The sequence below is a fragment of the Dinoponera quadriceps genome, unplaced genomic scaffold (genome assembly GCF_001313825.1).
Source record: "Dinoponera quadriceps isolate SergipeBrazil2010 unplaced genomic scaffold, ASM131382v1 scaffold453, whole genome shotgun sequence".
Lineage (NCBI taxonomy): Eukaryota > Metazoa > Arthropoda > Insecta > Hymenoptera > Formicidae > Dinoponera > Dinoponera quadriceps.
The window spans coordinates 1,225,073-1,251,904 of record NW_014554678.1 but is presented as its reverse complement, the minus strand read 5'-3'; the positions used below and the strand labels follow the sequence as shown (position 1 = coordinate 1,251,904).

The 26,832-nt window shown below is 44.6% G+C and overlaps 3 protein-coding genes across 5 annotated transcripts in view; 2 read left to right on the top strand and 1 right to left on the bottom strand.

Annotated features, from left to right (window-relative positions):
- LOC106740772 (otoferlin-like) overlaps positions 1-16,745 on the top strand; it is a 42,538-nt gene extending 25,793 nt beyond the window's left edge. The window contains exons 9-27 of one of the 3 annotated variants that reach the window (XM_014612146.1): positions 4,134-4,477; positions 4,706-5,016; positions 5,112-5,355; positions 5,573-5,809; positions 6,643-6,951; positions 7,330-7,482; positions 7,962-8,162; positions 8,731-8,982; positions 10,488-10,795; positions 11,005-11,366; positions 11,506-11,691; positions 11,842-12,571; positions 13,000-13,170; positions 13,676-13,845; positions 14,107-14,425; positions 14,865-15,063; positions 15,151-15,369; positions 15,807-15,907; positions 16,008-16,745. In XM_014612146.1, coding sequence (XP_014467632.1) covers positions 4,134-4,477; positions 4,706-5,016; positions 5,112-5,355; positions 5,573-5,809; positions 6,643-6,951; positions 7,330-7,482; positions 7,962-8,162; positions 8,731-8,982; positions 10,488-10,795; positions 11,005-11,366; positions 11,506-11,691; positions 11,842-12,571; positions 13,000-13,170; positions 13,676-13,845; positions 14,107-14,425; positions 14,865-15,063; positions 15,151-15,369; positions 15,807-15,907; positions 16,008-16,188 — 4,997 coding nt within the window. In that variant the 3' untranslated portion in view covers positions 16,189-16,745. Of the gene's footprint in view, positions 1-4,133; positions 5,017-5,111; positions 5,356-5,572; positions 5,810-6,642; positions 6,952-7,329; positions 7,483-7,961; positions 8,163-8,730; positions 8,983-10,487; positions 10,796-11,004; positions 11,367-11,505; positions 11,692-11,841; positions 12,572-12,999; positions 13,171-13,675; positions 13,846-14,106; positions 14,426-14,864; positions 15,064-15,150; positions 15,370-15,806; positions 15,908-16,007 lie in introns of all 3 variants that reach the window. The other 2 variants (XM_014612145.1, XM_014612144.1) reach the window with 2 other exon arrangements.
- A 5-nt stretch (positions 16,746-16,750) lies between these two features.
- On the bottom strand, positions 16,751-20,040 carry LOC106740773 (guanine nucleotide-binding protein-like 1). Its single transcript, XM_014612147.1, has 5 exons — positions 19,552-20,040; positions 19,059-19,384; positions 18,341-18,986; positions 17,229-17,651; positions 16,751-17,065 (listed from the first exon to the last, which is right to left on the bottom strand). The coding sequence occupies exons 1-5, from the start codon at positions 19,646-19,648 to the stop codon at positions 16,821-16,823; spliced, it is 1,737 nt and encodes a 578-aa protein (XP_014467633.1). The 5' UTR covers positions 19,649-20,040; the 3' UTR covers positions 16,751-16,820.
- A 265-nt stretch (positions 20,041-20,305) lies between these two features.
- On the top strand, positions 20,306-25,816 carry LOC106740782 (SET and MYND domain-containing protein 4-like). Its single transcript, XM_014612160.1, has 11 exons — positions 20,306-20,608; positions 20,977-21,208; positions 21,650-21,827; positions 21,937-22,258; positions 23,074-23,323; positions 23,534-23,865; positions 24,002-24,075; positions 24,729-24,841; positions 24,939-25,233; positions 25,355-25,517; positions 25,614-25,816. Exons 1-11 carry the CDS (start codon positions 20,466-20,468, stop codon positions 25,756-25,758), a joined length of 2,247 nt encoding a protein of 748 aa, XP_014467646.1. The 5' UTR covers positions 20,306-20,465; the 3' UTR covers positions 25,759-25,816.
- The last annotated feature ends 1,016 nt before the right edge of the window (positions 25,817-26,832 follow it).

Sequence of the window (26,832 nt, the reverse complement as noted above, 5' to 3'; positions counted from 1 at the left end):
TTCTGCAGAAGAGAAGAGCACCGCTCGCGAACGATACTTGAGAATATATTTCAAGCACACGACATATTCATGATATTTTAATTGAGGCACGTGAAAAAAGAGGCAGTAGTTACGCGCTTGAATTGTGAATCGATAATGGCTCTCGAAAATACAAATATATGTGTGTATGCAGCAGACTGGTTATTTCGGAATACGTTTACATCGATTACGGGATATTTCCATCGTTATATAACGGCGATTAGCGAAAATCTTCGATGACTATTTCCATAGTAACCGTCTCTCCGATCCGACTCGCTGAGCGACCGTGGACGGAGGCTCGTAGGTGTGAAATCGACCTAACGATTCGGCGAGATTCGTTTGCTCGATAACGTCGCCAGATGTGAGCGACTCTATCGCGGATTAAATTCTTAAGCGTGCACCCGGTACGGAGACTCGGTATGTAACACCGTCGTGTGTGTTTCTCATTTCTCTCGACAACGAGGAATCTTTCTTCTTACTGTGTCACCTTCTTCTGCATTTCGTCCGCGAGTCTCGAAGAGAGAACGCGGGCCCCGCATCTGCGAGGAGGGCCCTTTGTCGTCTTTTTGCGCGGCGAAACTCCGGCGGCAACTTGGGGAAGAAAGCAAATTTCGTTACGAACTAGTATCGTCTGACGCGAAATGTCCTCCTCCAACTCTCGCGAGAGTTCCCTCCCTTAACTTCACGCTGCTGTAATTCAAAGAATTTTCCAAAGGCGCCTGCGATACTTGCCGTTCTCTAATTAGACAATGCCGCGTCTCAAAGGACTCGGGGCTCATGTATTTCGTTCGTAATTTCCGATGTAATTTACATGAGATTTACATATTAACAATAATTTTAGCCCTTCAACTGCGAAAGGTGTGTACATACGCCCTCGTGTTTTCATTAATATGTATGAAAAGCGTGTACTCTCCGTAAATTCCGTAAATTCGACACAACGCATTTCTCGTCGGAGAGAATACGATCGTCGTTGATAATTTCTATTTATAAACACGATTTATGATGCACTACCTTATATCTTATTTACAAACAAGCGCCTCGCAAGCAAGAGACATAACTGATCGATGCTCTGTAACGATTGTCGTACGCAGCGAAAAGTTCGTGTCGAGAAGCGTCGCAGCTGAAGGGTTGATACAGACGACGTTTGTTAAAATAACGATTCGGCAATTGTAATCTTTTACCTCGTCTTTTGTCTCTCTTTTTTTCGAGAGTACTCGCATCATTATCGCCGATTATTAATGCGAAGAACGTCATTAGCGAACGGTCGCAAGAACGAGAAGACCTTGTTGAAAGAACGTCATTCTTGGAATATCCATTATGCGGAAGATAATCACACACAGTCGTGTACCAATGTAGCTCTTATGCATAATAACGATAAGCAAGTAACAGGCACACCTAGTCGCGCGCGAGCGGGACGGTATTTGAAACGGGAGACTCCGCGACCGAACGGGGAAACTTCAACCCCGTCGATTCAGCGCGCGACGAGTTTTTCACGAAAGCGCTTCCTTCCTTTAATCGCGTGGGACTCCACCGCGTAGTCCTTACACCAGGTCGATCGATCGATCGATCGATTGATTCGCCGATCAGCGCCACGGAAGGAATTGTTAGGTGAAAAACGACGACGACGGCGGCGAGGCGTCCGTCATCGTTTGTCGTGTCTGACATTCGTTACGACGAGCGGACGTTCTATTTTCATCGCGAGTCGCTTTCGCATGTGCTAGGCTTTTCACCTTCACATACATACATACACATACACATTGTGTTTTTATGCGCATGTGTCTACGTTCCGTAAATGTGTACGCCCGAGCTAATCCTGACCCCACGCGTTCTCGCACGCGCTGAAATCCCGCGTGGCACGGTTACAAATTTTATGGCTTTCCCTTTACACGTCAAGCTAATAAATCGTCCCCGGCCGAATGAACTTTGGGCCGGTCGGGCTGCGTGAATCGATTGCTTCCGATTCATCCCGGCTGATAAAGAGTACCGTTGGACGCGCTTCGGCTTGTTTTGACTTGACGCCGAGACTTAATCTTCCGAACGCTTTCTTTTCAGAAATGAGACACGCTTCCATTTTCTCCTTTTCGTAATCGTATCTCGTGATTTAGCCACGCGATTAAACCACCTTGATTTTCGAGTGCACTTTGTATACTTGAATATTAAAGACGAAGTTGCTAATGTGCGCGGTCTTGATATCCGCACTTTAATCTTTCGTTTTATTCATGCTATATCGGATTGCAGCATTAAATCGATACTTTAATGAAGTTCGTTAAACTAATAATAAGCCGCTGCTTCCGAGCAAAGTCCAATCGGTTAGACCGTGAAAGACGCGACGTGATCGTTATTTAATTGCATGAAAATTACGCATATATTTGCGCGCGCTCTGCCGTCTAATCCTATAAGCAAATGCTCCCTCGTTTATTTACGGACGAACGTATTTCCACATTAATTCGTCACACAGAAGCGCCGCACAACTGCAGCGCGTTCAATAATATAAAACGACCGCGGACGTCGGTTTTAATCTAGGTAACACGTCGATTTCCCCTCTGAAATTATGATGCGCGTGTGAGAAGCGTGGCTTGTGGATGGGATATTTATCAAACACTTTGCGAGAAGTAATAAAAGTGACCGAGTTTTACGAGGAAGTCATTTATATTACTTTGGTGCTGAAGTTTCTCAATTAAAACGCACTCTGCAGAAAGAAACGAGTCCACGGGAGCGGAGCAGCAAGATAAACAAAAAGTGCCGGATTATATTTTCCGCTATATCGTGCTCTAAACAAGGAAACTCACGATGGTATTTCAACAACCTCGTCCAATTTTTCTTTTTTATAAATTGTAACCTGGATAAAAATAAGAGACACGTATTTCCTTATAAGTGCCGAATCGCAGGTTTAGCGAGGAAAACGTCCCCCTAAAGTCGGCTTCTTACGTTTCTGATATCTCTTAAAACGATGAGAGACAGGAAGAAATGTCAGAAGTTCAAATCAATGTATTACTTCGTTTACATTTGTTAATATCACTGCGTTGTTCTTTTTTCATTCTTCCTTACTTCTTGCACAAATAATAATTATGTCTAGCTATTTATACCGCATTGGATTGTTATTTAATCAGAACGAAGCATTCTACATAAGTCTCTTCGATATTTCGCCACAGATATTTTCCCGTATTTTTAGACGATATGAAAATGGACGAACGGAAGGGGAAACAATAAAAGGGAGAATTTAGAGGAATGTAAAATTCAAAGAAATAGAACCTCAAAGGATACGTGAAACGCATACGAATTCTTAAAAGGATTTTGAAGGACTCACCAAATGTATATTATGAAAATCTACTGCAAGACACAGTTCAAATATTAAGAATAATTTGCTTAATCCGCGCGCTCTTGAGATGCCCTTTCCGAAAACCGGAAATCCGAATCCTCAGGGGTCAGCAGTGTGGACATAAGCGCATGTGGAGGTCATGTGAGCGGAAAATAAAATAATAAAAATACTTCTGTGACCATAGAACCATTACGTAGCGCAGCTTACGACAGTTCTTTCGAAAGCATTTACAAAATAACGAGAAACGCTCTCTATGTAGGACGTTCCATTAAGATCCTGGGACCGCGAAATATCACAAATAAACCTCCTAGTCAATCCTCCTCCTAACAAATTATAACGAATTCTTCTGATTAATAAATTGTTATATCCCACTTCCTAAATCTGCGATTGACCACTAATAAGAAAGACAAGTGTTGTTTACTTTGATCTAGATTATATATATTCTAAGCGCATTAAAAAATTAGCGACAAACACTACTGGGTTTTCTTGTGAAAAATTGAGCGAAATTCTCGGGTGGCTTTCTGCAGATTCTTTCTCGACTCTCAGCTGTCTTCCTTGTCTATATTTTGTAACTGTCCGTTTGATCGTAAATGTAAGTCGTACATCGAGGAGTCTGCTCGAAGAAGGAGCGCAAAAAACAAGGAAAAGATAAATTAATCGTCATCCTCGCTCGTTCTTATAAGGTGAACTCCTCGAGTTAATTGTCAACTATTGCGTCTCTCTCTTTCTCTCTCTCTTTTGCCTCCCGATAACTCGCCGCGTGTTCCAGATGGATGGCAGTGAACTTTATGCGTAGATCATCAATTCTACCACAAATGGGCCCTTCTCACCGACCCGGACGACGTGGCTGGTGGGCCAAAGGGTTACTTGAAGTGCGACATAAGCGTCATCGGCAAGGGCGATACCGTGAAGATACCCCCGAAGAGCGAGAAGGACGAGGACGACATCGAGGGGAATCTTTTATTGCCGGACGGCGTACCGATCGAGAGGCAACGCGCCCGCTTCGTGGTGAAGGTTTACAGGGCCGACGGTTTGCCGAAGATGAACAGCAGCATCATGGCGAACGTGAAGAAGGCTTTCACGGGGGAGGTGAAGGACCTGGTGGACCCATACGTCCAAGTGTCCTTCGCCGGGCTGAGCGTAAGATCGACGACGCGTCCTTACGGCGAATTCGATGTAACGGTTAACTTTCGCGCTCGTTCGCTCAAAAATATTCACTTGCTGACGCGAGAAAATATCCGATTAATTCGAGCCACAGTTGCGCTATCGCTATCAGCGAATCACGCTATCAAGCAACGAGTTATCGAGTGCGCTAGACGTCACATGCCGGGGCGTTGCAGGATTTTTTTTCTGTTTATGGCGCTTCAGGGGAAAACCAGCGTGAAGAAGCACAGCTACGCGCCGATTTGGAACGAGCAGATCGTATTCACCGAGATGTTCCCGCCCCTTTGCCAGAGAATAAAAATACAACTGTGCGACAACGATCCCGTGCACGCCACCGTGATCGGTACACACTTCGTCGACCTGAAGCAGATAAGCAACGACGGCGAGAAGGGCTTCTTGCCCACTTTCGGCCCGGCGTTTATCCATCTCTACGGCAGCATCCGAGATTACAGCCTCATAGACGAGCACTCGACGTTGAACACCGGCTTGGGCGAAGGGATCTCCTACAGAGCAAGGTCACGATGCTGTCGTTATTAGAATGCGGATGCCCGCAGCGACTGAAGGTTTCCGTTCTAATCCTTATAATAACGGCAAACGATTGCATCATTAGGCTATTGATAGCGATACGGACCGAGATCAGCGACAACGTGGAAATGGCACCGTCGGAGGTCGAGATGGAGCCGACGGTGCCGATCAACGAGACCGCGTACGCGAGGAACGAGGAATTCTTCTTGTTCGCGACGATTATGGACGCCACGATGATCGACAAGAAGCTCGGCGACAAGCCGATGTACTTCGAGATTTCGATCGGGAACGCGGGCAACGCTCTCGACGGCCACAACGAGAGTTTCAAAGTAGGTGGTTCCGTATAATTAACTCCTCGGTAACAAAGCCGTTTCCCCGGGAAAACTTCTCACCAACCGGTGGAAACTTTTCTCGAGAGCACCCTTTCTATTCTCGAAATTGTTTCTCGATGAACATAAGGAAGAGAAATTTCATAGAGAGAGAGAGAGAGAGAGAGAGTGAAAATTCGAATTCCGTCTCCGGAGAGCTGCGTTTCGTTTGTGGTAGATGTGCGAGATGGGATCGAAAGGTGGCACGACCATGGAGGAGGACGACCTGCAGGAAGTACTCAGCGGGTCCTGGCAGAGCACCACCCCGGCTAATAAGCCGATGACGCACGATAAGATTTATTATTTCCTGCCGTACTGGGACGACAAACCGTGTTTGCACGTGCGTAGTATATGGCCGGATTACAGACGTCGGATGTACAACAGCAACATCATCGGCAAGATCGTCGATAAACTGGTGAGAGCTTGTGGCTTTAACACGTTGACTGCCGAACGGGATGACATTTGGCAGCTTGATTTCCGGAGCTGTTTTTAAATCAGCATGTTATTTTATGCTAATCAATTGTTATTCCCAGCACAAAACTCGCGACTGAAATTGATTTGCGTAAAAGAGAGATATCTTATGCGAGTTTACTCGTGGTTAATGTACGAAACAAAGAATTCTCGTCGCGGTAACTCGTAATTAACATGTTAATATATTGCCAACCTCGAGAATCTTGAGTTTCTGAAGCGTTGATGGCCGGTTGCTTTATTTCTTTAGGATGAGAGGCGATATTTTTGCAAATTCTTTATTCGACACTCCTTCATAAGAAATCATGTTTCAACGAATATCATCAAAACATTACTAATGTTATTATTACTTATTAACTTTAATTATTTAATTATGTTACTATTTTCATGATTATTTTACAGACGTTGTTGATGGATGTACAACAATTAAATTATCTTAATTATTATTATTAACTTTAACTGTTATTAACTATATATGAAAAAAAAAGGCTTAAAATATTACAAAATATATTTTATATATTATATATTCGCGATCTGTGTCTGTCGAGAGTTGATAAACAACTCTTGACTCGGATCATTTGTTGCACGTTTATCCGTCGTTCCGTTCGCCGATTCGAGGGAGGTATATTGTTTGAATCGATATCTGTTCTCCCTGGAGAGAAAGAGAGTCGGATCGTTTGTAGAGAGATGCAATTGTTATCGGATCAAAGTGACGCGGAAGGAATCGAAGTAACCGAATTGGATTTGCATAAAATCGACGCAGCTTCTCTTCTGCTCCAGGAAGAGGGATTATCGGAGGTGCAATCGCACTTGGAGGACTCGACGTGCGAGAAACTCCTGAAGACCACCCTGGAGGAATTGAGTGCCAACTGCAATCGCTACGTCAGCATCAGCAAGTCCAGCGTGACCGGTCCGGGCGTGGGGAAGACGAAGTTGGACAAAGAGCGCACGAAATTGTGCCAGCGGGAGCTGGAGAATATCGGGATCATGTCGCGTAACCTCAAGGCGCTCGTGACCAAGAGCAGCTTCAAGGAACGGCTAAAAACCGCGCACAATTACCTGCAGAAATTAAAGTTCCTCGTGGAGGATGTCAGTAGCGCGTTCAGTACGATCGTACACGGAGAAAAATAATTTAGAAGGACAGCTTTACGACAGGATGCTGTCGTAGAAAATAAATAAAAAGTGTATCAAGTGTTTCTTAAATACCGTTCAGTACTTCAGGAATAGATTTTCGAGTTCGTCATTTTGTAAAGAAAAGTTCGCGTCAACATACGTTCATTTCTTTCTGAAATGAACCTCAAAAATGAATTCTTAAAATATCGAGCGATATTTAAGTAACATCTAGTATATTCGTTGATTTGCTACGACGACGTAAAACTTGCTCACCCCCTAAATTATTTTTCCCCGTTGTAGCCGTGGCGTGTGCTGTCGCTTCACGGGATGAGATCGTTGGTTTTTCTCTTACAGCCGCAAGATTCCCTGCCGGACGTGTTCATCTGGGTGATCAGCTCCGGACGACGCTTGGCGTACCAGAGGATATCCGGCCGGGATCTCATCTACTCGGTGGTCGACGAAGAATGCGGCCGGCATTGCGGCAAAGTACAGACTATGTTTCTCAAGGTAGGTGTACGCAGAGTTAGGGGAAACTTAGAAGAAAGTTATTTTCTCTGAAAGCAGCTCCTTACCGTTACTTGCTTCATCTATTGAAAAGGCTACCTTGTTACCGTTACCATTATTGTCACTTAGGAAGCAGCGAGTCTTTGCAGTTTCTTTTACTTTCTTTCACTAAGTTCCTTTTATCTAGTTTCTCTCTCTTTCTCTCTCTCTCTCTCTCTCTCTTTATTTTCGTTTCGTTATCATTCGCCCCAAGTAGTTATTGCGCGAAGTCACGATTTATACTCGTTATCGTTACGCTGAAAATACAAAACGGAGAAAAATAAATCTAAATCGTTGCTAAGAAATATGGCCTGCGATGACTTGTAATTTTCCTCATTTTTCTCTCTTTTTTATTCTCCGATCAACCGGTCAACCGGATGTACTTTTTTCGAATCGACGCGCGATCTCGCGCTGTTCTCGCGTCGAGTGAATTCCATGCATAGCTTCCAGGCAAAAAGAGATTCGGACCGGCGGGATGGGCGATCCAGGCCAAACTGCAGGTCTACATGTGGCTGGGGATATTGAAGCACAAGAAATACTTTATCCAAGGTCTGCCAAAGGGATACGAAGTCAGCAATGAGCTGAGGAACGTGGAAAGGCCACGCGCATTGCCGCCCGCCGTGATCCATTATGCCCAAAAACACGTGCGTATCCCCTACGAGTAAGGGGCTCTCGTACACAAATTGCCGCAACCGTAAACGTGAGACGTAAACTTGAGCCGAGCAACCGATCAGAATATTGCTCTGGGTTTGTGTGCTGCGGAGGAAAGTAAAACTGACGGTAGATTTACGACGCGATACAAGAACGGTAAATCTTTACTTACGGTAAATTTAATTAAGGAGGTTGGAAGTTCAGGGCTGTTGCTCGGTGTCGTGTCTTCAATAACGCATTAAGGAAACCTCTTATAAATTATATATACATATATATATATAGTACAAGATTTTTCGAATTCTTATCAAACTTATTTTGCCTCATACCTCCTTAAGATTCGCCCGATTGAAATACGAATTACTCGATTTGAATCCTAGCTCTATAGTTATTTTTATCTTCTTCTAAATAGTACAATCCTAAGGCAATATCCCGATTGGTTCCTTTAGATCTGAAGTTTACGTCTCACGTTTACGATCATGGCAATTCGCCATAAAGCGGGAGCCTTGGCAGCCACGTTGTGCGAATAAACGCAAATAAACGCTGTTGCGAATTGATCGGCAGAAATTTCAATTGCGGGCCCACATGTACCAAGCGAGATCGCTAATCGGCAGCGACGCGTCCGGCTTGTCCGACCCCTTCGCGAGGGTGATCTGCGGGGAGTTTTGCAAGTGTACCCAGGTGATCGACGAGACCCTCAGCCCAACGTGGGACGAGCTGCTGCTGTTCGACGACATCCTCGTCTACGGCACCGCCGAGGAGATCAAAAAGGACCCGCCATCCATCGTCGTCGAGTTGTTCGATCAGGACAAAGTGGTGAGTCGGCTCTGTTGCATTCTTCCACCGTGTGTACTTTCGTTTCTCAGTTTAGCGTCTGATTATCTCACTGTCGAGCGAGAATACCGTCGAGAGTCCTTCGGGGTTAAGTACAGCAAGAGCCAGATAGCTCGTTTACTTTCGTTTCCGAGCGCAGCTACTTCGCCTGCCGAGATCGCTCGCGAATAGCCGTCCGTGCGAATCGCGGGATGTGGTAGTGTAGATGCGATTGCGATTGAATTTCTCTTTGGTTGCTCATCGGCGTCGTGTGCGTTTTGAATTGGACGTGTATGTGATTAAGCGCGAAACACGCGGAGACGTTGCATTGCCACTTCTATGATTTCGTAATCATTTTTTTTGCAGAGTCATGTTGTTACTATGGACATAATACTGCATGAGGGCTCTGCTTTGACAGTTTGTATACAACATATTGACATTTATACTGGTCGATACCGATCCGTGCCGTACAATACGATCACACGTCGTATAAGACACTTGACCGCTCGCACCAAAGACACGCATGACACATATACACTTGACTTGCACGGCACTCGAATTCTTTAATGGCACTCAATTTCACTCTTCCTTTCTCTATCTTTCTCTTTCTCTCTCCTTCCTTTTTTTCCCTCTCTGATATCGTTACAAATTATATGTGTGACAACGAATTCATTCACAGACTGTTCTTCTATGTCAATTCATCTGACACTCCTTATTGCGTGCGATTTTGAATGAATGTTCTACATTTATGTTTCTTTTCTATATCTTAAAGTATTATTATATATTAAAGTATATATTATATATTTACTTTTTAGTTTATTTTGATATTTACTATTTAGTTTATTTTAAATCCTCCATCTCTCATATATTTTATATTATTAGTCCAATTTTATGTCCGTCCACCTGCGATTAGTTTTATTTTAGCATTGTACACTAAAAGGATTTTCCGATAAAAATTATTATATTATTATACTATTAATACATCTTTTAATAATTATTCGAACGCGAAATTTTAATTTCTATTAGTACACATACATATTTGATCTTAATTTTGCGTATTACTATTATTCAATTTATAGTTTATTATTGATTTAATCAATTTATAAATTACATAGCTTATTCTTATTAATTTATTAATTTATAGCTTACTTATTGATTTCAAGTGAATCTTTGTCTAAATTTCTTTCAGTTTGGCTTAAATTGATTCATATTATCATTCATTATATTTGCAAATCATCATTTCTTGAATTTAAATTCCGTCTGCCCGAAGGATTTTACCCCAGAACAAATATAATCTGCATATCTACCTGACCTTTACGTAAACTTGACATTTGGGGTTTTAATACTTCCTCACGATGCCGCGAATACCTTGACCGTAAACAAAGTAGAATTGGTTGAGTTTAAACTACACCGTCTCTCCTCTCTTCCTTCGCATCTTCATGAGACACACAGTCAACCAATGACACTTGGTAATTGGTTCGTGTCAGCATTTCCACGTGACTTTTCAGGGAAAGTCGGAGTATATCGGCCGAGCGATCGCGCGGCCCCACGTCAAGCTCGCCGCCGAGTCCTATATTCCTCCGCAATATCCGCCGTCCTTGGAATGGTACGAGGTGACGAGAGGAGCCTCGAGGGCAGGAGAACTTTTAGCGGTCTTCGAATTGTTGGAATATCCCTCCACGAAGGACTTCGGATTTCCCACTTTGCCGGATCCCAAGGACCCCAGCTGCGGGTCGCAGACGCCGGGCTCTGGACAAGATCAAGGCCCGATTCTCCCGGTGCCCGTTGGCATCCGACCGACTTTGTCGAAATATCGGTAATAATCGGCGATTCTCGCGAAAGTTGAAAGCGAGCGAGCTGGAGACCCAGCAAACAATTAACAGTAACATTACATCAACATTATGATATAACGTGCTTTTTTTCTTCCTTATATATATATAGTTTGTATATATATAGTATATAATAGTATGTTATTGTTGGTATCCACTAGGAAACTTCACAATTTTGCATTATGGACGATTTCAGAATCGAGGTGCTCTTTTGGGGTTTGCGGGACCTGAAGCGAATCCATCTGCTGACGGTCGACAAGCCTCGCGTGGACGTCGAATGTGCCGGTCACATTCTCTACTCGTCCGTGATCGCGAACGCGAAGAAGAACCCGAATTTCAACACGCCCATCAAGTTTCTGGAACTGGAACTTCCCGAGCAGGAGCTCTATCGACCGCCGTTGACGATAAGAGCGGTGGATTGCCGAAGTTTCGGCAGGTACACCCTCGTCGGCACTCACACCATTAACTCGATCCACAAATATATGTATTATCCCCTGACGAAAAGGGCAAAGGATGCTCAGGAGAGGAAGAAGAGCTTGTATCAACTGCAGTGCACGGGTAATTGCATTTGCAATTGTGCTCGTAAAGCAAAAGAATTCCAACCAGTAGTCAATTTTTTGTATAAATTGTGGATTAAGTTTGCAGCGTTTTCCAGATTTTCTTTTTACTAACTAATTAAGAAAAATCTCCAATGCAGCCCTCGATCAGTCTAAATCGAGGTACCAGCAAACTTCGTTGCCGGAATCACTGACCGACCTGGAGTCCAACAACGGCGACACCATCATCACTCTAGGATTCGAGCCAGGATGCGGACCTACGAAGAAGGACAAGACCGAGCAGAATTTACGCAGGAAGCAGAGCTTGGCCAACGACAACAGTATGGGTATGCGGGCAGAGTAATCCTTCATTATATATTTAATTATTATCTATTATTCTCAATCATTTGTTTAATCAAGCGACAGTAATATTTATTGAATTAAAATCGAGCGAATCCGATAACGTACATGAGTCCTTCAAGCCATTACGTTTTCAGGCGATTTGGGCATATTAGAGGACGGCGACGGCTGTCAGGACTGGTGGACGAAGTATTTCGCCTCCGTGGAGACGATGATCGAGGAGAACAAAGAGCTGCGCAAGGAGAAGTCCATATTCCAGAACCAGCCGAACGGAACGCTGACGATGTTCTTGGACGAGGCCATCGCGCAAAGCCACCAGCCAGCTACGGGCGAGAAAAGTCCCGGGAATACCACGAAGAAGCTGTTCGGCCTGAAATCAACGGCGAATGCAGCGAAATTCGTCTCGAAACTGAGCCCGAAGCACACCGCGCATAAGTCGAATAAGACCGCGCTCCTCAAGATCTATCCCAACGAGCTGGAGGCGCAGCCCGAGTTCGAGCAGTTCAAGGAGTGGCTGCACACCTTTGAACTGTATCGAGGTAAGAAGACAGGCGACGAGACCGAGGACGAGTCGAGGATCGTCGGCAGCTTCAAAGGCGCACTGAAGGTGTACAAGTGGCCGTTGCCCAAGGACCTGGTGGACCACACCGTGATGGGCTTCGATCCGCAGTACGGCTTCTTCCAAGGCGTCCCGTCGAACGAGCCTATCCACGTCCTGGTGCGAGTCTACGTTGTCAAGGCGAATGATCTGCATCCCTGCGACCTGAACGGAAAGGCCGATCCCTACGTGGTCCTGCAACTGGGAGGCAAGAGGATCAGCGACAAGGAGCACTACGTATCGAAGCAACTGAATCCTGTTTTTGGAAAGTATGCGGAAACCACCTATAAAAATCTTTCTGTTCCTCTTCCTGTTTATCGAAATTCTCTTCGAATAACAGCTTTTGAATGAGCGCCGTTCAAAGTTGAATTAATGTATTAGATTGCGCGTGAGCCGGGAATGTTACGCACCTCGCAGAATCGCGAAATGTCACATTAATTATGGTAGGCTGTTTCTCTTCTATCTCGCTAAGAATTTTATTACACAGCTCAGGATATATTAATTTATCGCTATTTTGAATAGCAGACATTCGTATAAATAATTTATAAACATGTTTCATCGGCTTTTTCAAGGCCACAAATATTTTTAAAACAGTTTTGTCAATATAAGAAACACGAGGACTAATATACCCACGTAATATTATAATGATATTATCTTAACGGCAGCATCTCATAAATTCGATTGCCCCGAATTCAAGGTGTTTCGAGATAGAGGCGACGTTTCCGCAGGATTCGCTGCTGACCGTACAAGTCCTCGACTGGGACTTGGTCGGAACGGACGATATGATCGGCGAGACCAAGATCGACCTGGAGAATCGTTTCTACAGCAGGCATCGCGCTACGTGCGGCCTCGCGAAGAAATACGACGAGTGAGTCTTGAGAGAATAACAATTATTGCGACGTGCACTGCGAATAAGACCTTCGCAATGAAACGACACGCGTCACGCGATCTAACAATGATGACTTTTAAGCCCGTCGCGCCAGTAATAAGCATCTATTTAAAACTGGCGAATCTCCCTATGAATAGAACGAAGTATCACGTCACGATTCGATTTTAACGAGCTTCAAAGCGAACGTGCCGGGCTAATGACTATTTTTACACAGTAATCTCTTTTAATCTAACACGCGTTTGTGCAAAACTTTTTCTGTCCTTTCTTTTCAGGTCATGTTATCTTTAATACATTAATTCTGCGTTAACGTTGTTCGTCATTATTTATGCTCCGCGTGATGTATATCTATTAAGGTGCAGGGAATAATCGCGTAATGCCACCCAGAATACGTTTTTACGTCGACGTGCGGAATGAGGTAGCTAAATGCGAGTAACGTAAATGAATACTGATAAACGAAATTGATCGTCTGTTATTTCCGCTCCAGATCTGGCTATAACAAGTGGAGGGACGCGATGAAACCGACGCAGATACTTTCGAAATTGTGCAAGGACGGCAAAGTCGATGGACCGGTTTACTCTCACGGGCGCGTCACTATCGGCAGAAAAACTTTCTCCCTTTCGAACGAGGAAATGGAATATTACATGCATACAAAAGGTACGACCATTCCCACGTTCAATTAATCTTATTAATGATGTCGTGTAACTCATTAATCATAATATATCTCATATCTAAATGCAATTTAAATTGAGAAAATACTAAATTACATTTCAAAACTAAAATATTAAAATACTAAATTATACAGAAATTATATTATGATATATATATATTTTTTTTTCTTTTTTTTGGGGGGGGGGGGAAAGTACTGAATTATAATTATCTCGTCACATGAATGATCTTCATTGCTTATTTCTCTAGGAATGGAAGAACACCTCGCCTTGGCGGTCCTTCACCAATGGAACGCTTTCCCGCGAATAGGATGCGCATTGGTGCCCGAACACGTGGAAACTCGACCACTCTACAACCCCGAGAAGCCCGGAATCGAGCAAGGGAAATTGGAAATGTGGGTGGACATGTTTCCGATGGACATGCCCTCGCCCGGACAGTCCATCGAAATTTCGCCAAGAAAGCCGAAGAGTTACGAGCTGAGGATTATTATATGGAACACGGACGATGTCGTGTTGGAAGACGATGCTTTCTTCACCGGCGAGAAGATGAGCGACATTTACGTGAAGGGGTGAGTTCCTCATTTCGATAGGAAGACGCTGGATTTTCCACGTGCAAAAGAAAGAGACGTAATATGTCATTTATTGATTCCACTTACCGTGATGCGAAAAATATAAAAGACGAAAATATAAGAAACTATAAAAAAGTCGTTAATAATATTTATGAGCCAGTAAAAGCCTAAGCACAGTTAATATAGTGTAATTTAATTAAATAATTATTGAACACGATATATTTCTTAATAGAAACAATAGTAATTATGAAGCGTTTACACTTCATATTTACTAATATTCATGTAAGAAATATCATCGTGTTCAACAATTATTTAATTAAATTGCACAATGTCAAACGTGCTTAGGCTCTTATTGACACATATTATTAATGATTGAATATCAGCAGAGCTTTTTGCTAAACTTATTATAAAAAAATATTCGACGTCGCGTTTTCAACAGATGGCTGAAAGGGCCGGAGGACTGTCAGTCCACCGATATCCACTATCGTTCATTAACGGGCGAAGGAAATTTCAATTGGCGCTTCATATATCCATTCGATTACCTGGTGGCGGAAGAAAAAATCGTTATCAATCGGAAGGAGAGTCTGTTCAGCTGGGACGAGACAGAATGCAAGATACCGGCGCGTCTCGAATTGCAGGTAATCCGCACGTGCCGTTCGCTGTTCTCGTTGAATATATTAAATAAACTAAGGCAGAATATATAACGATTTGCTTGTTATTTCAAGGTCTGGGACGCGGATCACTTCTCGGCGGACGATTTTCTGGGCGCGATCACCCTCGATCTGAATCGGTTCCCGCGCGGCGCGAAGAACAGCAAGTTGTGCTCGTTGAGCATGCTGAAGACGGACGGCTCTGTGCCGATGGTGAATATCTTCAAGCAGAAACGTATAAAGGGCTGGTGGCCTTTCTACGTGAAGAAGGAGAACGAGGATATGGAACTGACGGTGAGTTACTCGGGCAGCACAAATTAGTTGGCTAATTGTTACTTAGGTTTCGCCAAAGGTTAGCCAACCAATTTGTGCTGCTTGGATAAATAGGTGTCGTATTAGTTCGTAGAACTCGTTAGCCGGAGATTTAATATCATTATTTCACAAAAATATTGTTTTATGTCTAATTGCTTTCGCAGAAACATCATCATCCTCTCTCTTCAACCCTGTCGCTCGTTAGTTCTTAAGACAGTTGTCTCGCGACAGTGTTACCGGAAAGAGGTTGAATTATTTCAATTTAAATAAGACGTATTACGATATATTTTACGATATATTTTAAATATCTCGAAGATATACATTTATCGAGATCTCCCATGTATTAATTAGTTCCCTAAGTTACTCTGTGTTAAGTTTGATTCGTCGAATATACACGATTTTCTTCATGTCTCGCACAGGGCAAGGTCGAGGCTGAGATACATTTACTCACGAAAGAGGAGGCCGAGAAAAATCCTGCTGGTTACGGCAGAAACGAACCGGATCCATTGGACAAGCCAAAGTCAGTATAACGATCATAATAATAAAATACACGACCTCATCCGTTCCATATCCTTTCATGTTCGATATATCCTTAACTCTTATATTTCTCCGATTCACAGTCGACCGGACGCGTCCTTCATGTGGTTCCTCAATCCGCTGAAGTCTATCAAATATATAGTTTGGCACAACTACAAGTGGGCTATACTCAAGGCTATAGTAGCGATCGGATTGATCGTACTTATGCTCTTATTCTTTTACGCTATACCGGGCTACTCCGTGAAGAAGATCCTGGGGGCTTAAATCATTCGTCGCAATGTAGGATATAATCGTTGTTTCCGGTCGATTGAAAAACAATCCGACGAATCTCGAAGATGTAGTCGTGTTACTGTGCTGTATTACGTTTCGTGCGCAAACAAAAAATGTAGCTTATATAGCTAAGAAATCTCTATTTGATTAGCTCATAGTGGACCAACGTGACACCGGAAATAGTCGCAGGCTATGACCATGTTGTAAATAACTCATGCACAATGAGACTTTAGAAGAGAAAACAGAAAGAGAGAAAAAATATAAAAAAAGACAAAAAACATTAGCGGCAGAGTAGCGGCTTACATATATACATATATATATATACACACATAAAATGATCTATTTTTACTCGTATAAAACGTTCTGTCACATCGCGACGATCGTGTTTCGCGGGCGAAAACACAGGAAGACCACTCTCCGTCGTCATCGAATTGCTCATTGTACATTCCGAGGAAGAGAAAGATATATATGTATAAAAAAAGGAAAGAAATTAACAAATAAAACACTCAGGAAGGTGTAACATAATAAAGCACTCTGTGTAACTAACGTTATCACTTTTATTTAATTTATCAATTAGTTATTAGTTAACTTATCAACATAGTCTTGTTCAAACTTCTTTTTTCTTTTCAATCTGTAGACAGCGCTGCGAACTTATTAGCTACGGGCGGTATATCATGTTCCTCATTGGACGGCCCGGTGGAGTTCACCACGTCTCCGATGGCTTTTTTATGTCCCTTTTTGTCGTTGTATATTTCTTCTTCGTCCTCCTCCGAGGACATGTACGTAGTCGGTGTGTCGCAATCATCCATCGCTTGATTCCTGGCTTGGATCCACCTCACCGTCTCAACGTCCGCATGACTTTCCCATTTTTCTAGTAAGAACAGAACAAGAATTCACTCTCCGTACGTATCACGCGGGTAACACTTAAATCGTCGTAAACGTAACGTTCCTCGAGCAGCTCTTCGCCAAGGAAATCATTTCGTTCACATGCTTACAAATGGCTGATGAAAAAGGACGAAGAAGAAGCGCAATACCTTTCTGAGCGGTCCAGTTCGGCGGATATATGTACAAGCAAATCTTTCCCTCTAGTGCTAGCCGCAACAGCGAATTCGCGGCTCTGTAAGTGTCCAATCTGGCCGCCCGAGCAGTCGTGAAGCTCCTCTTCATGGCCCAACCGTCGCAGATGTCCATAGCCGACCACGTGTCGTCGTTCTCCGGATGTGGAATCCTCAACAGCTTCGGCAGATTTACTCTCTCGGCTAAAAACTTCACGGTGGTGTACGGTTCTCTGACCTGAGCGATCGGGAACGAGCCCATCAGTATCTGCAACTGTTTGGGCACCACCGAGGGAAATACCAAGCCGGGACAATCGCACAGACACACGGTCTTTGTGAGATAAATGGTCTGGAAGTGCTTGGTGTGGCCGGGCGTGCGAGACACGCTCACGACTTTCTTGCCTGTAATCGCACAAAACGACGGAGCTTCGTTGAACGATCGTAGGATCGTGAAATTTTTATTGCGGGGAAAAAGGGGCCAGAGACTGAAATTTCTTCAAATGAAGGAGATTTAATAATGAATTTGAATAAATATGTATGATATATCTCTACGAGTTAAGTGCTCCTGTACCCAGGTAATTTCGATTTTTTTCACTGCGGCCTTTAAAATACTTTCTTCTAATACAGTCTACTTCAGATGATTGAGAATCAGATGTTTAGACCTGAATGTAAGATATAACTGAAATAGGTAAACCTGTGAGACAAATTTTAAGCAAAATCTGTGGTGAATTTTTGCCAGCAGCTTTTGTTAGCAATACAACAGAATCCGCTAGCGGAATATGATGGTGGATCGATGGTAAAAATTGAGCCAGAGTCTTCCATAATCATTTAAATGGAATTAAACTTTTCAAAGATATTGACGCATACGTATATACGTTTACGTACGTTCTTCATTTCAATTCAAACATTGTCGACAAAATGTAACGAATATTACTCTGAATAAATACTCGCCAGAAATTCCACAAAAAAAAAAAAAAGAAATCTCATTTTACACGATTGATAAATATCATATTTGTCACTTTAAAATGATGCCAAAATAATGCTAACGTTTTGCTTACTGAGAAGCGAAAAGAAATGGATTTCTCACATACCCATCAGCGCGTTCATTAACGACGACTTCCCGACATTCGGCGTCCCGATGCATCCGATGGTCAAGACGCCGTTCTTGTACTTCTCATGCTGGAAGTAAGTAGTATCCTCCTTCTCGATCGTCACGTTATCCTTGCGATCTATGTCGTCTAAATCGTACTCCGAGTGCATCTCCTCCTGGATCTTGTCGTGCCAGGAACTCAAGTCGACTTTGTCCGCGACGATATCCTTGCAAGCCTCCAACAACTTCTGCGCTCCTTCCGCTGCCATCTTTAACTTTCCTCTCCGGCGTCTCCTCTTTATACCTTCGTCGTTGTCCGTGTTGCCGCGGAGATTGTAAGTGGGATACGACGTGAACATTAAGACGTGCAGTTTTGGGTACTGACTGTGGAAGTACTCCTTCCAAGCCACCACCAAGGCCGGCGGCGCCAGGTCGACCTTATTCAACACCAGGATCATGTCTTTCTGCAGTTTGTTCGTCACGTAATCGTACAAATAAGGAGGAAACATCAGGACAGGATACCGGATGTCAACGATAATCAGCAGAATATCTGACATCTCTAGAACCCTCCACAACTGCCGCCAAGTCTCCAGATTCAATTCGAAATAACTAAACTCGCCTAATTCTCCCACACTGTTTAAATATTCCTGAGCAAAAAGAGTTAACAAGGTGCGTTAGAATTGAAATCTTACCTGATATCAAGTTGCGTGAATACTCACTCTAAAGTACTTCTGTTCTCTCATCTCTAATTGATCCTTTGTCATATTAAAGTCCCACGGTGGCCGCTTAGGCATGTCGATTTCAGGTGGAAAATAATTGTCAGAGACTTCCTGATCCTTGAGGCTCACAGGTTCGACGCTTCCTAAGGCTTGTTCCTTGCGCTTTCGCAGCTCCTCTCTGCTCTCTTGAAAAAATTGTAACGTATACCTATTTCTGGACGACTTGCCATTATCCTTTGGTTGCTTATTTATTTTCTGCACCTCCCTCTCATGCTCCATATTGCTTGCATTGCTGGAGCACTCATCGTCATCGGAATCTTGGTTTGCTATAAATATAAATGTCGTTTTGTATCTACCGTATTGACTGATACGTCGCAATTTACTCCAGTGTGTACTTCAAGCAGAGATGTTTATCTTCAATACACACAGCTATTGTAGATAACCGAAGTGACGCTAAACTTATCAGAAACTACGGATACTGATAAATATCTACCAAGTAAGACTTGTCGATGTTGCCGCTGCTTTTTAGCCTGCATCTGCTGCTTCTTGGCTTTGCCGCTGAACGGAGTTTTTCTCCTTCCCTGAGGCATGTTCCTGTTATCTCGTTGTCACTCGGAAAAGAATCTCTCCCGTTACTTTTCGCAGACACCGGAGTGTCAATCGCGAGACTCCCACCTCACGTACTACGTTATTTCAAATTTATCATTTGTGCTGCTCGATCTCTCGGAGAGTCGGCGCTGGCGTTAGTTAGTTCGTATATATATGTATATATATATGTTACTCGCGTGGCGTCAGTGTGTATACATATTACATATATATATGTGTGTATGTGTCCATCCGACGAAGCCGTTGTCAAGGCACTCAGTGGAACTGTAGCAGCTGTGAGTAAACGTAAACGACCATCTGATCGGCGGTCGAAGGCACACTGCACGCAATGAACAGTCACGTGTCCTCGCGCGCACGTGGTACGTTACGATCCTCTACTACGTCTGACAGCGAATCGATTCGCCTCGCCTTATAGAAACGAACGCGTCCCAAAACCCGTACTCGACGAGTCGAGTAGGATTTAATTAACCAATCATGATTAAGGAATCTTTGCTCTTTTATCCCGATTGGTCGATTAAATGCTGTCCCACCTTTCGAGCGAGGTTTTCGAACGCAGCCGGACAAGCCTTGACGTCTAGTGACTTAACGGGAACCAGTCGGCCCACTTGGAAGTAGCCGGACGAGTCAAAGTGCGGTGGGAGATCACTAGAGACCGGTACGAGAATCGCGTCCTGTCTGTGTCGTTCCCCACATCTATGCCTGTACTATCACCAAGCAACACAACTTAACCTCACCGAGCGGAGTCAAGCGGAGATCACGCTTGTTTTGTCAGCTAGCAGGGACCGTGAGTCGCGAAAAATCATGCCGATGCAATGGCAAAACTTCCTCGACGTTCTCGGCCGCAAAATGCGCTCCTCTCGATTGGCCAGTGACATAGCCCTGAAGACCAAGATCAATCGCGAGGACGAGCTAATGTCATACTTGGCGACCGATCATGAAATTATGTGAGTACGTTCGTATCGCTCCACGCCTCCTCGAGGATCTTCGCGTGCACGCGGCGATCCTTCTCCCCCTCCCCCCCCCGGTCGAGCGTTATTTCTCCTCCAACCAAGTTCCTTCCAACACCGACGCGCGACAATAAACAATTCACCCGTCGTCCGTGCACACGCTCTCTCCGCGCTCCCTTTTCCCGTTCCGGCGAGACTCCCTTTTTGCCTCAGCATCCTAATTAGCAGCTTCAATTAGTCGCGTAGTGTTTTTGCTCATCACCGCGTAGATCGAATCACCTTGTTCCCTTTCCTCGTTACGCCCGTTAATTAATCAGCTGCGGTGCGCGCTCTCGTGTGTGACAACGGTCTTCGTTATGATGCAGAAAGCTTATATCTATGTGGCTAGACGAGACGTATAGCAAAAGAGAGGCCAAGTCCTTGGAGAAGGCGACGTTGTTTAAGTTGGTCGGTAATAGGGAGTTCCAATCGAAGAAGTATGCCCTGTCAGTGAGCACGTACACGAAGAGCGCGATATACGCGCCGGCGGACAGCGAGGATCTCTCCGTAGCGATCGCTAACAGGTCTGCCTCTTTGTTCTACCTGGGCAAATATCACGTGAGTACCAGGACCGAACAGTAGCTAAGAGTCGCGATGTAGATTGTAAGTTGCAGCCTCCTTCTCCTCGAGAGAGACAGCTTACTCCCCTGATTTCTCATTCATCTCTCTGTCTCTCTCTCTCTCTCTCTCTTTCACCTGCGATTGAATCGTCTAAGGGTAACTCTCACCAACCTCTGATTGATCTAATCGACGACTTAAAATCGCTGTCAGTCCGAAATATCACCCGCTCTACTTGCCTGCGACGCAGATTTAGCGGGGGATTATTGACACGCCGAACGTCGAGCTACGGAAAACTGGAAATCGACGTTGGCAATTCTCGTTATTACTCATCGGTCAGTTTAATCCGAGAGTCTGTTTAGAGTCACCCTGAAACCACGAGAGCCCATTTTCCGCTGTAAATGTAATTGATCGGCTTGATTGTGCACGTCGACGGCGAAGGAGTGCATCAAAGACATCGAGTTGGCGACTAAGTTGAAGTACCCCCGGAATTTGTGCTACAAACTGTACGTACGCGCGGTTCAGTGTTATTTAAAGCTAGGTAAGAAAGAGTACGCCAGGGCGGCGCTCCATCAGCTGCGTCTTCTGATAAACGACGACATGCCAAACGCAAAGAAAGGCAGGTATACAGTCGAGCCCGAGCGTAAAGACGAGAGAGAAAAGGCGGATCGTTCGAAGCGGACGGTAGCGCTCGCCGATGTAATCACGAATCGATCAACTTCTTTTAGAGGCCCTAGAGAAGCAGCTGGCTCAGTTGTCGTCCTCCGTGTCGCGCATGGTGGACACGGGCGACGATGTGACGGACATCACGGAGGCTCATTCACTGCCTGAAATCTCGTTCGGCGAGAACCCGAACTTGCCGTCCGCGTCGGCGGCCGTAGACGTTAAATATACGCCGCAGAAGGGCCGGCACGTAATAGCTAATAGAGACATCAAGAAGGGTCAGACTCTCCTCGTCGAGAAACCCTTCAGTTTCGTGTTACTGGAGTGCGACGGCATAAACGACTTGTGTGAGAATTGCTGCCGGTCGTACGGCAAAAATCCCACACCGTGAGTCCCTCTCTAACTCTCGAATTCTCTCGCGCTGACTTCGAGGCAAATTCGATGAAATCTACGAATGTATTAATTATTTATAATCAGAGCCCTGCGAGTTAAAGCTCGATAGTATCCGATTCGGCTCGATTCATTGGCATTGTTTTCCATTACTGCAATAAAAGAGGAAACAGATCTAAGGAGTGTAAGCGGCCAAGGGATAAAGAACGCTCTAATGCAGAAGTAACGCGGCCGGCTGCGTTATTGCTGTAGAATTAAAGTTGTCGTTTTCAATAATAACTAGCGACGGTTCTAATTTGCATATCGGAATATTAAGCGCTATATATTAAAATATAAATACGGGAAGGTCTTTCCGGGAAATCTACTTTCATACTTACTATTTAAAATTTGCATTAATCAACTGTGTAGCGAACGTCTAAAAATAGAGTAAATAGTAAACTTTCCAAATAGAAGTATTTGATTACGGTAAAACGTAACTTGGATCATTTAGGTGTATCGCTTCGCACGTGAAAGTACAATAATTTAACGACACAATCCAGTCCTACCTGTCTTGGAAAAGCCGTCCGTCTTGGAAAAGCCAAACCCGAGTATGACTAACCAGTTTCTCGTCGACAAAACGATCCGAGCCAGATTCGGAGATCTCACTTTAGACCAAAGCGGATATAAGCTGAGCTCGATTATATTCAATAATATCACGCATCCAGCCGGATCAGCTACTGTTGGGGCTTGATTTGCAAAGGCTCTGCTTACAACCGTAAGAGCCGTATCAATTCACGCGACGTGCGCAAGAAACGTTTGTATACGTGTCGCAGGTGTTCAGGCTGCCTCAACACATTATTCTGCGACGCGAACTGTTGGGACGAGGCGTACTCGTCGTACCATCGCTGGGAATGCGCGGGCAATCAGATGGGTCTCTGGCAGCAAATCGGGGTGGCGCACTTGGGCTTGAAGACGCTCCTCAAGTGCACGACGACGAACGACAGTAGCATGTTTAACAGCATACAGCAGCTAGTGACCTGTTTCGATAATCTCACGGCGAACGACCTTATTGTATATGGAATCGTGAGTGACATTATTTACGCGCACGCGCGCGGGGAAACGGCGGACGATGATGATGATGATGATGATAATGATGATGATGATAGTGATAATAATAATAATAAAGAGTGGATATACATGTTATATTGCGAGATACGGTAGTGCGCGCGGTAGAATCTCATTAGGACTTTCTAAGGCTTCACCCAGGTATCCCCTTTTTATGATTTCTTTCAGACGGCAACTATGCTCACACTGTATCTAACAAAGTACACAGATTATTTTAAAGTTTTCAATATCAGAGAACACCTAGTGTCGAAGTTTACCGACAACACTTTCAACTTCAACAATGATCTCGCGTCAGAGAGTGATGAACGAGTATATGTAAGTTCTCTACTACTGAGGCACGTTTTACAGCTTATTTGTAACGGGCATGCTATCACAAAGCTAAACAAGATAGCATCAGATAAAGATAAGCTCTGTGTCGAGCAACAAGATAGAATAGCTACAGCGATTTATCCTTCTGCGAGCATGATGAATCATTCTTGTGATCCTAATATAATTACTAGGTAATATATAGACTCCTTAGATTACGAGAAAAAAAAAAACATAAATAATAAAAGACAATAAGTCGTTCATTGCGTATACATGAAACATAAGACGGACACTCGCCCGTTGATTAACGTTAACGCTGTTGTCCCCCAGCTTCGTGGACCAATATTTAATAGTAAGAGCCATGAAGGATATCGCGGCCGGTGAAGAGGTTCTCAATTGCTATGGTACGCCGAAAGAGATGCTGGGCTAACACGTTGAGCGTCGCGTCACCCGGGTGACGTGTGAGTTCCCGCAGGATCCCCGATAAGAAACGATTTTTGCCGAATATTTGGAAGAATTTCGAGGAAATGTAGAAAGAAACTGGCGAACTGCGAAAAACTAGCGATCGTTTTCGAATAGAAAAGGAAACAATAGAATGTCGCATTACGTAGGAAAAATCACACATCAGAAGAAGATCTCGGTTCCCGCGACTGAATAGGGACCAGATGAGAACTCGGTGACAAGAAATGATATCTCCGCTACCGCGACTGAGAACATTCGCGGGCATTCGTGAACATCGAGTTGCGTGAAAATTCGATTGGGAGCAATTGACTGAGTGGGAAACCTGCAGGAATCTCCTTCCGTTTCTACGACCGAGTTTTTGGTCTGGTCCCTAGGCAACGGGACTTTCAGCTAACGGGCATGTTTTTTTTCCATGTGGACGTAAACATTTGTCGAGGAAAATATCATTAACACACACACACACACACACAGCGTGAATTTGTCGGGCCTGACGGGACTCACACGTGAATACGTGCGTGCAATCAACGTGTTAAGCGCAAATCCCGCCTCGTCTCGCCAGACGTTACTTTCTCACCCTCGACTGTTGTTGCGACAGGGCCTAACTTCCGGAGAATGTCGAAAGAGCACAGATACGAGATCCTGAAGAACCAGTACGGCTTCACGTGCAGATGCGAGCCGTGCGTTATGCCGGAGTACCAGAACTTCATGGTAAACTATCCGTTCCCGTGCGTTGTCCCTTGGTGTTACGACGGTGTCGCGGCCCTTGATGGAACCTAAGTGAGCTTCGTACGCCTTGTTCACACAGGATAGATTTCAAGCGATCAAGTGCCCGGAATGCGGCGGCGCGTTGGAGGAGTTTCACTCTTATTCCATGCACTGCCTAGACTGCGGCGCGACGCCCGTCGTTAATTGTCAAAACGAGCTGAAGAACGCCGTGACCGCCTTCGACGCGGCGCAAATTTATATCGAGCTCGAGCGGGAGGAGGAGGCGGTGGTGAAGTTGAAGGAGTGCTTGAGTATCAGGAGGAATGTACTGTACAAGTATCATCAGGATCTCACCGCCACCTTGGACATACTCGGAAAAGTGTATGCCATTATGGGTCCGTATGATCGATCGTCTCCGTATTTTCTCGCGCGCGAGACGCGCCAAAATAACGCGTATTAGTATACACATATGCGCACGCACACACGCACGTAAAATTGATCGATTCTTGGTTTCAGGACGATGGCTTGAGTCTATTTCGTACATCGAGCACAGTATCGCCGCGATCGAGGAACGATACGGCTCTTCGAGTATAGAAGTGGCTAACGAATTGAATAAATTAACGGACATATGTATTAGATATCTGCAGGAGGAGCCTAATAAAACGACGAAATGGTACAAGTGAGTATGCTTGCATTCGCGCGGATTGCTTTCCCCACGGGTTGCGGCAAGCTCGCACGATGACTTATGTGCCTCGTGCACATCGTCTGGTTGCAGAAATATTTTGAAAAAAACGCGCCGGTACCTGGACCGTGCCGACGAGATCGTAAGTTTCACATACGGCCCGTGGCACGAGATTTGCCAGGAGATCAACGAGAAGAAGAAGACGCTCGCTGTTATTTTGAAAGACTACGATATCTAACGCTAATCTGTAAATCGTGTGAAATACGAGTGAATAAATGCTGCACGGCAAAGCTTTTACAAATCCCTTCATGGATTTTCTTCTTTCTATTTATGAAGACCGTGAAATATGACGTCGGAAGCGGGAGAACGCACGCTCGAAATTCTCGCGGAGCAATAGGCAAAAGCAACGTGTATGTTCATATAATGACACTTCCCGGATAACACGATGAATTACTTAAGTGTTCCCACAATTTTCTCCTTTCCTCAATTGCAATTCTTCAAAGAGCTCATTTTATTTTAATCCGGAAATACATTCTCTCTGCTCATTTTCCTCTCTATCACGCTCTTAGGGGAGGGGCTTCGCCTCCCAGAATATCAACAATCGCGCACTTATCCATCCTACCTATCTCTGCGGCTTGCTCGATGTTTTGCGTGTTTCGTGAATGATCGTCGTTCAACGCGAATCCCGCTTTCCACGGTGCACCGCTTACTCAAGACGCCCGCTTCGTTTGTTTACCTTTATTAATCGCTCACCGCTCAAATTATTATCGCGGCAACGAACAGATAGTTGCTGCCCTGTGCGCGGCAATATGAGCATAAAGAGCGCCGCAAGAAGATAGTTTCACGTTCGGGGCCTCTAAATTGGATCGTTATCGCCTCGGCTCATTCTCCCCGGCACCCTACGCTCCAATTTCGAAGTTTGGCGAGGAAGTAATTACCGCGCCGTAATAGAATTCCCCGTATCGAAATCGATCAAGTAGCGCACGTCGAATACCTTTGTCGTCTCCGCGAATTGGTCATTAACAGACAACTTGTTACCGCGTAATTATCGCGAATACCGCGCTAAGATATTGAAAGGAGACAGCGACGGCCGGGGGGAGCAGGGAATTAAGCGCGATTGAGAACAAAGGGGCACCTTCCATCATACTCGAGAAGCTATCGAGACCGGCCGGCCCCGCTCTCGATTCTTTTCCTTCCTCAAATTCGTCGAGTGCCTTTGCGAAAAAGGAAGAAGGGAAAAGAATAAACGCACAAAGCGAACTGAGAACGTCGAATTAATCGTCCCTTCCGCGCTCCCCCTCCCCCCCCCCCC

Excerpts from the sequence above, each read along its gene's own strand:
- LOC106740782 (XM_014612160.1), top strand. The coding sequence starts at position 20,466 with ATGCCGATGCAATGGCAAAACTTCCTCGACGTTCTCGGCCGCAAAATG. Across the intron at positions 24,076-24,728 it reads AGAGGTTCTCAATTGCTATG|GGCCTAACTTCCGGAGAATG; the intron begins GTACGCCGAAAG and ends TTGTTGCGACAG. Across the intron at positions 25,518-25,613 it reads AAAACGACGAAATGGTACAA|AAATATTTTGAAAAAAACGC; the intron begins GTGAGTATGCTT and ends GTCTGGTTGCAG.
- LOC106740773 (XM_014612147.1), bottom strand. The coding sequence starts at position 19,648 with ATGCCTCAGGGAAGGAGAAAAACTCCGTTCAGCGGCAAAGCCAAGAAG. Across the intron at positions 17,652-18,340 it reads GTTAATGAACGCGCTGATGG|GCAAGAAAGTCGTGAGCGTG; the intron begins GTATGTGAGAAA and ends GTGCGATTACAG. Across the intron at positions 17,066-17,228 it reads GAACTGGACCGCTCAGAAAG|AAAAATGGGAAAGTCATGCG; the intron begins GTATTGCGCTTC and ends TGTTCTTACTAG.